General features: G+C 45.4%; 2 protein-coding genes across 2 annotated transcripts; both read left to right on the top strand.

The window, feature by feature from the left end:
• Positions 1-1,302: 1,302 nt before the first annotated feature.
• Positions 1,303-3,983, top strand: LOC141666982 (heterodimeric geranylgeranyl pyrophosphate synthase small subunit, chloroplastic). Its single transcript, XM_074473252.1, has 2 exons — positions 1,303-1,803; positions 3,272-3,983. The coding sequence occupies exons 1-2, from the start codon at positions 1,432-1,434 to the stop codon at positions 3,923-3,925; spliced, it is 1,026 nt and encodes a 341-aa protein (XP_074329353.1). The 5' UTR covers positions 1,303-1,431; the 3' UTR covers positions 3,926-3,983.
• Positions 3,984-11,630: 7,647 nt separating this feature from the next.
• LOC141665857 (uncharacterized) lies at positions 11,631-12,206 on the top strand. The gene is made up of 2 exons (XM_074471842.1): positions 11,631-11,903; positions 11,991-12,206. The coding sequence occupies exons 1-2, from the start codon at positions 11,631-11,633 to the stop codon at positions 12,204-12,206; spliced, it is 489 nt and encodes a 162-aa protein (XP_074327943.1).
• Positions 12,207-16,169: the final 3,963 nt, after the last annotated feature.

Below are 16,169 nucleotides of genomic sequence, written 5' to 3'. Positions count from 1 at the left end.
CCCAGATCCAGGGTGAGGCAAGCTCAAATGATGGACCAGGAACCCCCTCATCCATAGCATTCAAGTTGAGTGACCTAGGCTCAGGTGCCAACCTAGAACCTGGATCATCCCCCAACTAGGACCCAGGCCAGGACCTGGATCATTTACCAACCCGGATCCAGCCCAGTATCAGGATCACCCAGCTAGAGTAGACCCGAGGAGGATTCCTACAAGTGCATGGACATCCCACAACTCGCCAAGGAGGGGTACATGGGCACACGACAAGGACATCTATTAACAACTTATATATCAGACAAACACGGCGCGTGTCAGAGTACCGTTGGGACGCCCTGAAGGTGGTGCTTGCCTAGACACGTGTCTGCAATCTACCCAAGCCAAGTATCCTTCACCTCCAGCAACCAACGGCCCTGATCTAGAGGTACCAACCTTTAAACCCTACCTTTGGGCTATATATACCCCCAAAGATGAAGGGTTTAGGGGTTAGACACATTTTGAGCACACACTCTCATACACACAGCTCATACACACACAACCACCCTTGTCCTCTCTATCTTCATCTTCCCCAACCAGACTCTTATTCTTACACCGGAGGCGCCGCGGGAACAAAACCCCACTCCGGTGTTGTTTTGCAGATACCTAACAGCAGTTACACCCCCTCTCAGAATGAAGGTCCGGGCACGGAATCAGAAGGAGCCGCCCCGCTCACCGGAGTTATCACCCTCTATATCGTGTTATATACTACCTCCGTCTCGTTGAATAATACATGTTTACTATTTGCACGCATTTCGAGACTTCTATAAAGTATAGTTTCAAAATGTTTTTTTAATTATTTTTTTTGAATAAAAGTTTAAACATAAAACTTTTATTCAGGAAAAAAAATTTAAAAAAATATTGTGGAATTATGTTTTAAATGAGCATTGAAAAGCGTGCCAAAAAGTAATGTATAGAATTCAATGGGACAGGGGAGTAACGCTTTTTTACACAATTTTTTTTATTGTGTAGTTTATTTTTTAATAAAAATAAATAACAAAGATTTTAGTTCACAAAAAAATACACTATATAAATATATAACTCATCTTAGACGGTTTTCTCTTAAATAATATTTTTCTAAGCCATGTTTGGTTTGAATGATCGTATCGATTTTTTTTTAAAAAAATTTAGCAACAAAAGAAAATTATTAAAAATATTACTCAAATGGGGCAGTATAAGATAAGCGCTAAGAATAGAATATATACGGAGCCCACACAAAAGCAGCACAAAGTGGTAAAATAGTTAAAATTAGTGAAACTTGCACCCAAACCGAACCTTACCATAGCGTACCATATCACATCACTACCTTGATTTCCCTACATACACACATGACCCTTACCAAACTCTCCACTTTCACTTCCACTTGAATCTGATTCACTTATTCACTTCTTGTCTGTACAAATGTCTGCTTTGACATCAATTCTATCTTCCTCTTCTTATTCTCCATTTCATCATCTCCCATGTAAAAACACAAACACTTTTTTAAGAAAACCAAGAACAACAATCAACCAGTGTTCTGCAACATCATTCTCATCAATCTCAACGAACCATTTCGATTTGAAGAGTTATTGGAGTACCCTTATAGCTGAAATTGATGAGAAGCTTGATGAAGCTATACAAGTACAATATCCTAATCAGATCTATGAGGCTATGAGATACTCTGTTCTTGCTCAGGGTGCTAAACGAGCTCCTCCTGTTATGTGTGTTGCTGCTTGTGAGCTTTTAGGCGGTGACCGTCGTGCTGCTTTTCCCACTGCTTGTGCTCTTGAAATGGTTGCCTTCTTCGCTCCGTATTTTTCGATATATTCTCCTTATTCCGTTTAGTGTATTTAATTTGAATCTCCAATTTTCGATATTGCATTTTGTTTATGGATTTATGATTGATTGAATGGTTGCGCGATTTATTTTTATATGTATATAGGATCGCTACGTGTTAGGCATTAAACCAATTAGGCTTAGGATACTAATTAGGCACGGTCACAGTAATACAAATCACGTGTCACATTAGTATTACAAATTATGGCTCTTGCTTGGTGATGAAAATCACCAGTTTGTAATAGGCTAAATGAGTTTGCATTTGAACACATAATTTTTATGTATAATTTGGACTGAACGAAGTTAACTTTGATTTGTGTGATGGTATCGTGAGGTAAATATGATATTAAATTAGGTTTCTTGAATCTAGCGGTACTAATTCCTGATTGGATAGTTGTTCTGTAGTTCTGGTAATATCATGTCAACGGGGCCTGGTATGTTTTATTTAAATTGTATATGTTAGAAACTATGGTTGATCTGAGTGAGACTCAAGTGGGAACGTAGGAAGTTCTTAATTTCATCTTAGGTGTTTTTTCTTTAATGAAAAGGACTGTCACCGTCCACAATGTTAATTTCAATGTCTGTCTTTATTAGGCTTGTGTGTATAACTTCAAATTGGTTAAAGTCAATTAAACATGCCATTTTTATTTCATCAGTCATAAGCCTAGAAGCAGTGCAATTTGCTTTCATATATAAGTGCTAGGAAACAGGGTCAATCTTGCTCATTTGTGTAAATAAGCGTATAGTAACATTGCAGGGAATTGTTTATGTAAAGCATTTTTTTAGTGACAAGAAGAATGGACTCAGATTCTGTGTACATGGAATTGTAACTATAAAAAACTTTAGTACTCAACTCATATTTACATTTGCATATCTGATGTCACTGTCCTTGTAACTCATCTTCATAGACCTTGTTATTACATGACTAGGTTGTGAAAAAAATGCAAAAATGTAATGCTTTCCCGGAAAAAGGTTACACTTGAATTTTGATTCTTTTGCAGTTCGACATTTTAATTATAATTTGAAGAAGTGTTGGTTCAGAGTGTTTGCTGCATTATTTCATTCTCCCTCTTCCATGAAGTAGTATCTAGCTCAATATGAGATTCCAAAGAAAGTGTTTGAAGCTGATCTTAGGATGCTTTTAGTTTAATTCATAAGTTATTCAATTAGTGCTTCAGAATCTGATATACTTTTGAATTTGATCTTGATTTGTGTAAGTGTGATGTGAGGTTTAGGATGCTTGACATAAGATTTCGATCTCTTGCATAAAGTATTATCTGGCATGATATGAGATTATGTGCTGAAGGCTTGAAATTGCACTTTGGTTTTGTTTACATTTTAACTAATAGTTATTCAATCTGTGCTTTACAAGATGATACTTTACTATGTATTTACCTATATCTTCTTGTGTTTTGTGTTGTAATAGGTTCATGCTGCTTCATTGATACATGATGACTTGCCATGCATGGATGATGATCCATCCCGTCGAGGACGACCCTCAAACCACACCATGTATGGCACCGATATGGCAATTCTTGCTGGTGATGCCTTATTTCCTTTAGGCTTCCAACACATTGTTTCCCATACACCTTCAGGCCTTGTCCCAGAGGACCGCCTCCTTAGAGTTATAGCTGAGATAGCCAGAGCAGTTGGTTCCACAGGCATGGCAGCAGGTCAGTTTCTTGACCTAGAAGGTGGACCAAATTCAGTAGAGTTTGTCCTAGAAAAAAAGTATGGTGAAATGGGCGAGTGCTCTGCTGTATGCGGAGGTCTAATAGCAGGAGCTACGGATGATGAGATCGAGAGATTGAGAAAGTATGGTAGGGCTGTTGGAGTATTATATCAGGTTGTTGATGATGTGTTGGAAGAGAAAATGAGGAGTCAAGAGGAGAAGGGGAAAAAAGGAGGTAAAAGTTACGTGAGGGTTTATGGCGTAGAGAAGGCAATGGAAGTGGCGGAGGATCTTAGGGGTAGAGCAAAGAGGGAGTTGGATAGTTTTGAGAATTATGGGGAGAGATTGCTACCTCTTTACAGCTTCGTAGATTATGCAGCAGATAGAAGTTTTAGTTTAGGTGTTTAAGCTTAATTGAGAAACATTGTTTCACATATTGAATGTGTTATTGTGTTTGTTATATATATATATATATATATATATTTGTCTGGTGGTAATCCTGACATAGGATGGGAGCTTTCGAGTATACACGATCATTAAAATGTTACGGTGTATATTTGTGTTGTCACATTGTATGGAAAAGCTGGTTCTGGAGGATTACTGCAGCAATTTGTAAAACCACCCCTTCTCCATACATGATATTTGAAGTTGTCGTTCCGTGACTAATAATTTTTCCAAACGTGATGACTTAGATGCCTAAAGAACAGTAGAAGGTTTATGTGTTTTGGACCAGTCTTAAGTTTGATTTTTCCAGATGACAGTAATGCGCTCCCAATGGTTTTGTTGTTTCTAGCAGTGAGCACTTGAATGCAAAAATGATACTTATATGAGATGTTGTGTTGTTAATGAACGAGTTTAAATGACATTTGAAATGTTAATAAATATATGAAGGTTTTTGGATAAATAAAAAAGATGGGTGTGTATAAAAAACGCAATTCTTTTCATATGCTATTGCTAGCCTATCTTCCTAGAATAGAGCCTAAATTGAATATATAACTAACGTTTGATGTCATCAAAATTGTGATGAGTGTGTGTGTGTGGGCAGTACAATATCAGCTTAAGTGTGTGTGTATAATTATTGTAAGAATTTTTTACTGCAGCGTGTAATGAATTGGCAAGTGGAGAGCTCGAGTGAGAAGGTGAGGAACACTTTTTGGATGTCTCGTTGATGAACGAAACACTTCGTTTTGCTGGTGCAATGAGGCTAAAGGCGTATACATTTGATCACGGGTTAGGGAATTAATGTGACAGCGGATGAGATCTCCGCTGCCAAGGATATTGTTGGTACCATGTACCACTTTCTGAACCACATCAGGGACTATTGTCACAATCAGCCAGTATCTTATCGATGCTCTTGGTCCGCAGTTTAAGTTTCTGGATATACTTTCACCAGTCAGACTGGGAAACTTTTGTGATGAGGTTGACGAGGCACTCATATTTAGAGTAAATTCCCCTGGTTCACTGTTTTAGAAAAGGCTGGACCAATCGTTAAACAAATTATATTAACTTAACATTATATGACAAAGAAAAATAATGCCCAAGTTGGAGATTATAAATCAACAAATGAAATATTTTTCAAATGTTCAAAAATTAATATATTCAAGATCTCGACCTTATATCTCAAGAAACATAAATCTAAAACTCTTATTCATGTGGTCAACATCATGAGCATTCTTCGTAGAATGATAAAAGTAAAAATAATGAAAGAATCGATGATAACAAATAAAAATTAGGATTACTTATCTAAATAAAAGTCGTGGCGCGATATTAATCACTGCCCTAAAGTTGAATTTGCCCCGCTACGTACACACGGACCTATGACAATCAACCTCCAGCGTTACACGACACTGGTGTAGTAAAGGGAGACAAATAGAGAACACCTTTTGATCATTGTCCAAAATATGTGTATATAGTATGAGAATTGTTATGCCCGCTTTCGGCCATGTGCCCTAAACAGGGTCCTGTAGGTTCACTGAATAACTGGACTCTCGTGTGGGGCTACAACTATGGATTAATGCGACTTGAGCCAGCACATGCGGGTCGGCCTCATGGCATACGAGCTGGGTTCATGACATGCGAGATGGGCTCACATGTGTAGGATGGGCTCACACTTGCCATCTGGGCTCTCACACGCGAGGTGGGCTCAGGTGTCCACACGCGAGGTGGGCTCAGGTGTCCCTACGCGAGTTGGGTTCAGGTGCTAACACGCGGGCTGGGCTCATGAGCCGACATCTTATGAAATCAAAGGTAGCATTGTATTTATTGATTAAAAAGGAAGGCGGTGCGGGCTGAGGTGATCAGGCCAACCCGTATTAGAGGACTTTGTGTGCAACATGGAAAGTGACTCATAGATGACTGAGTTGCTCGTAAATTTCGGGGCCGACACGAGTTATTCCTATAATTACGGGAAGAGATACGGAGATGCCGTGAGATTATAGGAAGCTTGTGGAGCCGGTCGAGATTTACGTGACTAATTGGCTGAAGGCCTAACTCTATCATGGGTTTGGGCTGCACGGGCTGAAAAGTCCTAACCCTAACCTCTGTGACTTGTTCCCCAAGAACTACGTGAGACTTGATCCCTATAAATAGGGTACGTAGGCACTTGTATGAGACATGAGTCGATACTTGATAGAGAATTACAAACCCTATTCTTTCTTAAGGAGTCAACATACAAGCTCAGCCACCACCATACATAACCTTCCTCCGCCTTCAAACACCGTCCTTGATCCTTGTTCCGTCCATTAACCTCTACAATACTGTTATACGAAATTCTCCCTATAACATTTGGCACTAGAAGGAGGGCGATTTCATCTTAGGAAGAAGAGATGACCAAAGAAGGCAAACAAGCGGCGACACCAGGAAGCGGGGGCAAAAAGAAGGACCAGAACGAGGTCGAGCATACGCCCCCAGAGAATCAGACGCCACCTCCACCAATCGCAACCGTGGATGGGCAGGCGGTTATGACGTATCTCGAAGGGCTAGCCGATCAGATGAATCAGATCAACGCCCGGATGTCAAGGGTAGAGAGAAGCTCGGTCCAGAACGCCAAGCGTAAGGCGCGCCACCTCAAGGTCTCTCAGCGTAGCTGGAAGGGAAAAGTTCCTCAGAAAAAGTTGATCCACGATTTTGATGATGCGGCGACTGAGACTAAGCAGAAGAAAGAGAAATCGCATGGAGAGAAAGACATACCCCAAGGTCATGATGAGCGGGGCAGCCAAATCTCTAAGGGATCGGGGCAGAAGCCAGTTTCTTCTGAGGCAAGGTCGACTAGCGTGCTAGACCGTGTGGGTAAAAAGCTAAGTGAGCATGACCTCAGGCTTAAATTAGAGAAGTGCAAGAAGGAGAGAGAAGAGAAAGAGCCCGTGGATCAGAGAGGCTCGAAGAGAGAGTGGGCAGCGACTCCTCCGGAAAGACGTCAACACACCTCACCCGGGAGGGAAGAGCGACGTAGGCACATAGACAATCATGAAGAGGAGTCGCAAGTGCGAGCCGGAGGAGGGAGACGGCGCGAGCGACCTCAGGGCTCACACCATTCGAGTAACGCGGGTGGTAACAGAGAGGGAGAAGTTGTTAGAGTAAGAGACCTGCGGAGGATCTTGGATGAGATGGAGCGAGAGAAGAGAGGGCCCCCGGCCTCAGCTGCCCCCTCTCCGTTTACGGCTGCTATCCGATCATCCCCCTACCTCGGGTATTTAGGCACAACCCCGACCTTCTATTCAACGATGAAGCCAACCCGGCGGAATACCTTATAAAATTTAACACTGAGATGGAAGTCTATCAGGTGCCGGAGATGACTCGCTGCAGACTCTTCGCGGCATCACTCAGAGGTAGTGCCCAACAATGGTTCTCCAAGTTGGGACCGGCTAGCATAAGGACGTGGCGGCAATTGGAGGACTTGTTCGTCAGACAATTTCAGTCCACCCTCCACTACTCACCTCATGTGGCCACGTTAGCCAACATCAAGCAAAGGGAGGGGGAGCCCCTGGCAGAATACTTTCGTCGGTTCAACGCCGAAGTCCCTAAGGTGGGGGGAGCCAGTGAGGAGACTATCAAGAATTTCTTGATTGCAGGGTTGAAAGAAGGGTCGAAATTCTGGAAGAGCCTCCAAGCGAGTGAACCGGGAACCTTGGCCGAGTTCTATGAGCAAGCTGAACCATTTAAGAGGGTAGAAAAGTCGATGAGAGAGCTAAAAATCAGCAAGAACTATCGAGATAAAAGAGACCGGTCTTCGAGCCCTGATGAGAGGAGAAAGACGTATCGGCGTAGCACAAACCCCAAAAAGTCTGCCCGAGTTAAAGAGACAAACAAAGATTCGGGGAGACCTTATACAAGCAAATGGCATACACACAGCCCTCTGATAGCCTCTATCGACCACATATATGCTATCTATGCTGGAAAGGGGGTATTCCGGAAGGCAGCCCCTCTCACAGACTATAACAAGAGGGACACCTCAAAGTATTGCGCATATCATGAGGCCACGGGGCACGATACAGCTGATTGCAGACAATTGAAGGATGAAATCAAGACGTTGATAAGGCAAGGGAAGCTTATAGAATGGGTTGTCAAGGAGGTTCGAAGGCACATAACTGATTATCATACCATCCCTCCTCCACCCCAAGAAGATAAAGAGAGGGTACCTCGGGCCAGAAGCATTCATATTATTCTAGGCAGGGCTCATATTGGCGGAGATAGCCGGCAGGTGATGGACAGGTATGCCCGAGAAGCAAAGGACAAGCCCCTCACCAACGTCAACCATTTGAGCCAAAGGCCCCCGGAGCTCTTTGAAAGGGAGGCTGATGACATCGTGTTTAGGGAGAATGATGCCAAATGGGTGCATTACCCTCATACAGATGCCCTGGTTATAAAAAGGAAGATTGGGACGGTGAATGTTCACCGAGCAATGGTGTATACCGGGAGCTCGGCCGACATTTTGACTTATGATGCCTACAATAAGCTGGGATTGTTGGATAGAGAATTAACCTCGACAGGTGGACACCTGTACGGGTTCACGGGGAACTCGATCGGAGTGAAATGGACAATTCGGCTCCTGGTAACCATAGGAGAAGAGCCCTATGTGGCCACCCAGATCGCTATGTTCACGGTTGTAGATCAGCCTTGTGCCTACAATGTTATAGTGGGTAGACCCCTTATGAGGGCAATGAGGATGGTGACCTCGATCCATCACATGACGGTAAAATTCCCAACCCCCACGGGGGTAGGCTTCTTGAAGAGCTGTCAATATGAATCGAGGGTTTGCTACAACCAGGCACTCAGGGCGGCTGAGTCAGAAAATGCATCAAAGGAGATGGTCCAACCGGGTGAGGACGATGTCCTTATGGAAGAGGCAGAGAACAGGAAGAGAGTACGTTCTGAGGGACACGAGACTTGTAATCTGATTCCAATCGAGGAGTTATCCGAGAACTATTTCGAGCACATGGGGATTCAGGTGGAACCATGCCCAGGGGCCTTGCTGATGGAAGCCTCTCAGCCCATCATGTTGATACAAGAAGGGATTGGGGAAGAGGCAAGTGATGAAGAAGAGAGCCCAGAACAGATCGCTGCAAGACTCAGGAAAGGGAAATGGGCACGCGAAGAAATAACAACGACAATGGATCTGCCTAACGGAATCACTCGCACTGTCACTACGACCTCTGAATGCTTGATAAATCCGGCCCGAGCTCACCAGCCTGAGCTTGAGGATACAGAAGGCTTAACAATCACAGAAGTGGGAGAATCTAGTGAGGCTCGAGCAGACTTAGACCCGAGAATTCCCCCAATAGTTGAGAGGGCTGGGGCCGCAGAGGACATAATCTGATCTTGGTAGACCCAAATAATCCCTCCAAGGTACTCAGAATAGGCTCTAACTTAAGTCCTGACTTGAGGGAGGATCTAGCCCGCTTTCTGAGGAGGAATTTGGATGTCTTTGCATGGTCATACTCTGATATGATAGGGATTGACCCGAATGTCATGTGCCACCGGCTCAACTTGGACCCAAAAAAGAAGGGGGTTAGACAGAAGAGATGGCCGATTAGTGGAGAGAGGGCAGAGGCCCTCAGCGAAGAAGTAGATAGACTAATAGAGACAGGGCTTGTAAGGGAAGCCTTCTACCCCATGTGGCTAGCCAACCCCGTGCTTGTCAAGAAGCCCAATGATAAGTGGAGGACATGTGTGGACTTCACCGACCTGAACAAAGCTTGCCCGAAGGATAGTTTTCCTCTGTCCCGAATCGACCAGTTGGTTGACTCTACAGCTGGGCACGCATTACTTAGCTTCATGGATGCTTATTCGGGATATAACCAAATCCCACTGTATGTGCCAGATCAGGAGCACACTTCCTTTATCACTGATCGGGGCCTCTATTATTATATCGGGATGCCTTTCGGGCTCTGGGATGCCTTTCGGGCTCCTTAATGTGGGGGCAACCTATTAGAGGCTGGTGAATAAGATGTTCAAACATCAGTTGGGGAAGACCATTGAGGCCTATGTAGATGACATGCTTGTGAAGTCAAAGGAAGCAAAGGATCATGTCCGTCACCTATCGGATATGTTCCAGATCCTAAGGGAGTACATGATGAAGCTCAACCTACAGAAATGTGTGTTCGGGGTCGAGTCAGGGAAATTTTTGGGATTTATTGTTAACCATAGGGGAATTGAGTCCAACCCCGCCAAGATACGAGCCCTACTCGATATGAGATCCCCCAACGGGTGAAGGACGTCCAAAGCTTAAAGGGGCGAGTGGCTGCCCTAAACCGCTTCGTCTCAAAGTCCTCCAATAAATGCCAGGAGTTCTTCAAAGAAATTAAAGGAGTGGGGAGGAATTTTGAGTGGACAGAAAAGTGTGAAGAAGCCTTCCAGAACATAAAGAAGCATCTCAGCAGCCCTCCAATGTTATCCAACCCAAAGGAGGGAAAGACTTTGGTCCTATACTTGGTCGTCTCTGACTTTGCAGTAAGTGCGGTATTGGTTCAAGAGGAGGATGGTATCCAGCTCCCAGTATATTATGTGAGTAAAAGGCTGGCTGACGCGAAGACTCGGTACACGAGCCTCGAGAAATTAGCATATGCTCTGATCCTGGCCTCCCGAAAGCTCAGGCCCTATTTTCAGGCGCACAGGATAGAAGTGCGAACCTCCTACCCCCTCAGGCAAGTAATGTATAAACCGGAGTCTTCTGTCGAATGCTGAAGTGGACGGTTGAGCTCGGCCAATTCGAGGTGGATTATAAGCCAAGGACCGCAATCAAAGGCCAAGCCCTAGCTGATTTTATGCTGGAATTTCCTCCACATCAAGAAGTGGAGTCGGGGGCCCTTGTTGTCATACCTAGCACAGAAGAAATCGGGCTGGAGAGCCAAAATAGTTCCCCATGGTGGAGCCTATTTGTGGATGGAGCCTCTAATGGGGATGGTACAAGAGCTGGAATTTAGTTAATCAGCCCGGAGGCGCACAAGATCAGACGTGCGACCCATGTGGCCTTTCATGCAACCAACAATGATGCTGAATATGAGGCCCTGATCAACGATCTCAAGCTAGATTTAGAAATGAAGGTGGATAATTTGAATGTATTTAGTGACTCCATGATTGTGGTATATCAGATAAATGGGGGGTATCAAGCTAAGGGGCTGAGAACAGAGCTCTACCTGAAGTGTGCGCAGAGGATAATCGCAAGGTTCAACGAGGTGAGGCTGTAACTAATCCCGCGCGGGCAGAATGAAGGCGTGGACGAGCTAGCTAAACTTGGCTCACGCCGCGAGCCCACTCTGCTAGGGGTCATGCCCCTTGACATACAGAGGCAGCCTAGTGTGCCCGAGCAAGAGGTGAGCAGCCTCAGTGATGACCTCAGCCCCGCGTGGATAACACCTATCTTAGCCTACATAAAAGAAGGTTTACTCCCGGATGAAAAGAATGAGGCAAGGAGGATAAGATACAAGGCAGCCCGCTATGTGATATACGATGGGGTCCTATATAGAAGAGGATTCAATGTGCCCCTCCTCAAGTTTATAGATGAGGATGAATGCAATTATATCCTAAGGGAAGTACACGATGGCATTTGTGGCAATCACTCGGGGGTAGCTATCTAGCTCATAAAATCCTCCGTCAAGGTTACTATTGGCCAACAATGAAAAAAGATGCCTTTGAATTATCCCTAGCCTGTGATAAGTGCCAGCGATATGCCAATTATTATAACAGCCCCGTGGCTCCCCTCACATCCCTCATGAGCCCTTGGCCCTTCGCTATGTGGGGGATTGATCTGATTGGAGAACTCCCGAAGGCCAAGGGAGGTGTCAAGTATGCGGTTATTGCGGTAGATTACTTCACTAAGTGGGCAGAGGCCAGGTCTCTAGCCACTATCACAACAAAAAAGCTCAAGGAATTTGTGCACAGGACTATTGTGTGCCGCTATGACATCCCTTAAAATTTGATATCTGACAACGGGAAATAGTTCAGTTGCAAGGAAATGGGGGAATTTTGTGAGTAGCTGGGGATTCAGAAGAGTTTTAGTGCAGTTTGCGACCCCGAAAGTAATGGGCAGACAGAGGCTATTAACAAGATCATTAAGCACACCTTGAAAGCAAAGCTTGAAGAGAAAAAAAGGGACATGGCCAGAAGAGCTCGCCTAGGTCCTATGGTCTTACAACACGACACCCCAAACTACAACTGGAGAGACCCCTTTTTCTCTGGTGTATGGGTGTGAAGTTATGGTGCCCGTTGAAGTGGGGGCAGGATCTTTTCGGAGGGACAACTATGACTCAGAAGCAAATGAGGTCAACCATCGACTATATTTGGATATGATCAAAGAAACTCGGGAAGATGCTCAGATGAGGATAGCAGCATACCAACAAAGGGCAGCCAGGCACTACAACAGTAAGGTTTGAGCCCGGACTTTCAAGGTGGGAGATTTGGTTCTGCGCCGGGTCATGCCAAACACCAAGATGGTAAGCCACGAAGTCTTTGGAGCGAATTGGGAAGGCCCCTACAAGATAAAGTCGATGCTCTGGGAGGGAACCTACCACCTTAACGATATCCAAGACAAGTTGATCCCGAGAGCCTGGAATGCGGAACACCTCCGCAAATAATTATCAGTAATATTATTCTTTTCAGACTTAGTACTATCTTACAATACTCCTAAGTCTCGGGGGGTAGTGCCATATAGGTGCCTCTCTGAGACCACAAATATGTACTCCTTTCACTTTCCATTATCTATGAATGAACGATTGACATCTATTTTATGTCCTTGATATTTTAACTCCTGTTAATAGATTAAATACCCAGCAGGGGAGCCCATCCTTGGGAACCCATGTGAGGACATAACAGTTATTTTATTAACATGTTAAAATCACAAGTCAGGCCGGGCCCCGGCCCGCTTGACAACAAGTCTAGGAAATGAGCTGGACCACGTCCCGCTTAGAAAAGATATAAGCACAAAGCAGATTAAAAATGAAGATAAAAGTAGTAAGAGGTATGGGCCCGCGATTCGAGCCTATACCCTGGCTCGCAGGACCACAGATGTGACCCAGGAAGCCCAACCCTCTATCAAGTATGGCCAGGATCGCATTATGCGAGGAAAGGATACATGAGCAGATGGCGAGCCTATGGGCCCGGCTCGCTAGTGCAATAACGCGTGCAAAACTTGTGAGTTAGTAATGATGCGAGCCTGTTCCACTTAGCATTTTTTGTTAATTTTATTTGATTGAACAAATGATGCGAGCTGATTAATTAGGCTCGCTGTGAAGGTGTAACGCCCGCCATACGCGGCCAGGGTTATGATAACTTTTGGTCAGTAGAGGCATGGTAAGATTGTACAAAAGTAAGGAAACTAGCTAGCATAATAAAGAGGAATGCGGGCACAAAAAACTTGGGATTTTATACAGACAATAGATAAATAAGTCATGCCCCAAGGCAGAATACTTTAAATACAAATGCGAGGCAAGAAGGGTGCCCGCTTTCCTAGTCAAAAGTCTATTTCAAGATAAAATTAATCTAAGAGTTACCAGCCTCCTTCTCCTGAGCTTCATCAGCCACGATCCGGGCCTGCTCAGCTGCGAGACGGGCCTCCTTGGCAATCTGGGCGTCCCGCTCCATCTCCAGCTTCAGTTTCTCAGCATGCCTAGCTGTGCTCGCACCCAGAGCTGCCCAATCACATCAGGAACCTTACTGATAAAGATTTTCATGAAGTTCCTGGCCCCCAGGTTCCTAGCATCAGCGAGGGCGGCCTCACAGCCCTCGGTCAGGGCAGAAACTGACCCCTCCAGCTCGAGCATCCTCTCCTTGAGACTATCTTTCTCCTTCTTCCACGCCTCTGTGGCCAGGTCGTGAGCTTCCTTCTGCTCCCTTAAGGCCTTGTCATGAGCCGCGTTCAAGTTAAGCATCTTCTGATTGTAATTGTTCACCAGCTTAACTTTTTCCTGCCCGTGCTCGTTAACCTTGCTCTGAAGGGACTTGACTTTAGAATCGAGCTTTAGGTTGGTCTGGCTGAGGGCTCGCATCTCTCGAGCCTTAGACAGCTGATGAGAGTATACCTCGGCCGTGACCCGGGACAATGCGTCCTGGTTAGCCTCGAGAGCAGAAGAGGACCAATCATTTACATCCTGGTCGTTGATGTGACCTTGAGCGAGCCGGCCAAATGTGGTCGTGACTGTGCTGACAGAGGAAGAAGTGGAGAGAGGGGCATCAGATGAAGCAGCCTTTTTTGGGTCGGGCTCGCTAGTCTTTCCATCCTTGGGGCCTCTATGCCGTTTCAATCGAGGAGAAGGCCCTGACCCCTTGAGATGCTCGGTCAGAGTAGTCATGCGGGCTGGAGGGTTAGCCTGAGAGCGGGCCGCTGTGGTCGCAGCCGCGGGCTGAAATGGGCCCGAGGCCGCCGCCTGCTCTTCCTCTTCCATAAAGGGGATAGGGGAGATAGCCATTTATGAAAATAAAATAATAAAGTGATGTATTAGTCACAACAAAGTATAATGGAAAGAAGTAATGCGAGCAGGTGATAAATGCAGAAAAGTAAAGTGCAATGCGAGGTGAGATGCATGTGGGAAATGTAAAAATGCAAGCACACGAGTTCGCACATGCGAGCAGACAGGGTCGCATGTGCCTGCCCAATATTCTTACCCTTTCTGGCTCTCTTCTTAGATTTCTTCTTTTGAGGAGTCAGCCTCACTCCTTCCTTCAAAAGCCCACATGCGACCAGGTTCGAGGTCGTTATGAGTTTACGAATATCCCTGTCCGCCTTAGGAAGATCTAAAAGGCTGACCACATTTATTTTTTCTTATCCCACAAGGACAGTGCGAGGCGGGGTGGCTGGAGATGAGCAAAAAAAAATATTTTTTTTTAAAGAAAGAATTATGATAGAAAAGATGAAAGCGGGTAGGGAAGACTTACATGGATTGTAATAAAAGTGGTTCTGGACTCGAGGCACCTCGTGGATATAGAAATAGGGGCTCTTCCTCTTCCCTGAGTTGCTCGGCCCGTTATGGATAAGATTCTTTTTATTGAAGCACGGCCAGACAGAAAAATAGAAATATCCAAAGTCATTGGGGGAATGCTTTAGATTAAGAAAGTAGCCGAGCTCCCTCGCTATGAGAGGAGGAAACCCATATTTGCTGTACATGATGTACAATGCGAGGGCGGCCCGGTATCCATTCGGGTTGATCTGCAAGGGTGCGAGCTGGTAGTACTAGCAGACATCCTTGATAATGGGATGAAGATGAGAGGAGATTCCTAGCCTCAGAAGGAAGGTAGACAAAACCATGCGAGGCACCCTGCTTCCATTCTCTGGATGCTTAAATCTGTAGCACCTCATGTGAGGCAGGGGCAAGACAACATGGCCCTCAAGCTGGAATTGCTCAATGTGCTTGGCCAGATATTTCTGAGTCAGCGAGTTGGGAAGGTCGCGGCAAGTGAGCACCTTAACCTCCTCGGTCGCAGTCGAGCTCTCCTCCCCATCATGAATGATCTGCTTTTTGATGATTATTTCACCCTCGAGCTCGGGCTGGGCAGGAGGCACGTAGGGTTCAGGAGAAGCTGTGGGGACATAGTTATAGTTGCAGATCTTGAATTGACTTGTAACTTCTGCCACCTCCTCGCTCTGAGGGGAATCATAGGACCAACGCGAGCCGTCCTCTTCACCCTCGAGCCCCAAGATGGGGTACTCTACGGGAATAGGATCCTTCCCCTTATTGATATCATAGTATGCACTCCCTATATCGTTGTCAGTAGATTCTGAGTCAACATAAATGGGGTCGAGGTTGTTAGCTGCAGCTTGCCTCAGGCGGGCCGCCCTCTCTTCAACAATCTCCCTTAAAATCTCCTCAGCCTGTTCTTTGCCCAAAGGAGCAGGCTCGCGGTTTAGCATCTCTTCCACTCTGAGGGAAGCTGGTATTTTGGAGAGATCCACAGGCCTGTTTCTCCAATCATAGATGTTCTTCTCCCTGGTATAATCCTCAGGGTTCGGGTCGAGGTGAATATTGAGCGAGCCGGAGCCTCCTGCTCGCATCGAATTCTCGACTCTGGCAATGTTCAGGGCCCCTTGGGGTGTGATAGCAGAGCCAGGGGAAATGGGTTGGCTGAGATGGCCAGAAAGAGAGGTCAGCTCGCGTTGGAAGTCCTTTGAGCCTCGCTGCTCAGGAGGGTATTGGTTTAATGGAGATGGAGTAGCTAAAGAGCG

This window comes from Apium graveolens, chromosome 6 (assembly GCF_009905375.1).
Source record: "Apium graveolens cultivar Ventura chromosome 6, ASM990537v1, whole genome shotgun sequence".
NCBI lineage: Eukaryota > Viridiplantae > Streptophyta > Magnoliopsida > Apiales > Apiaceae > Apium > Apium graveolens.
Note: the sequence above shows the minus strand (reverse complement) of the source record. Positions and strands in the feature narration are given on the sequence as shown.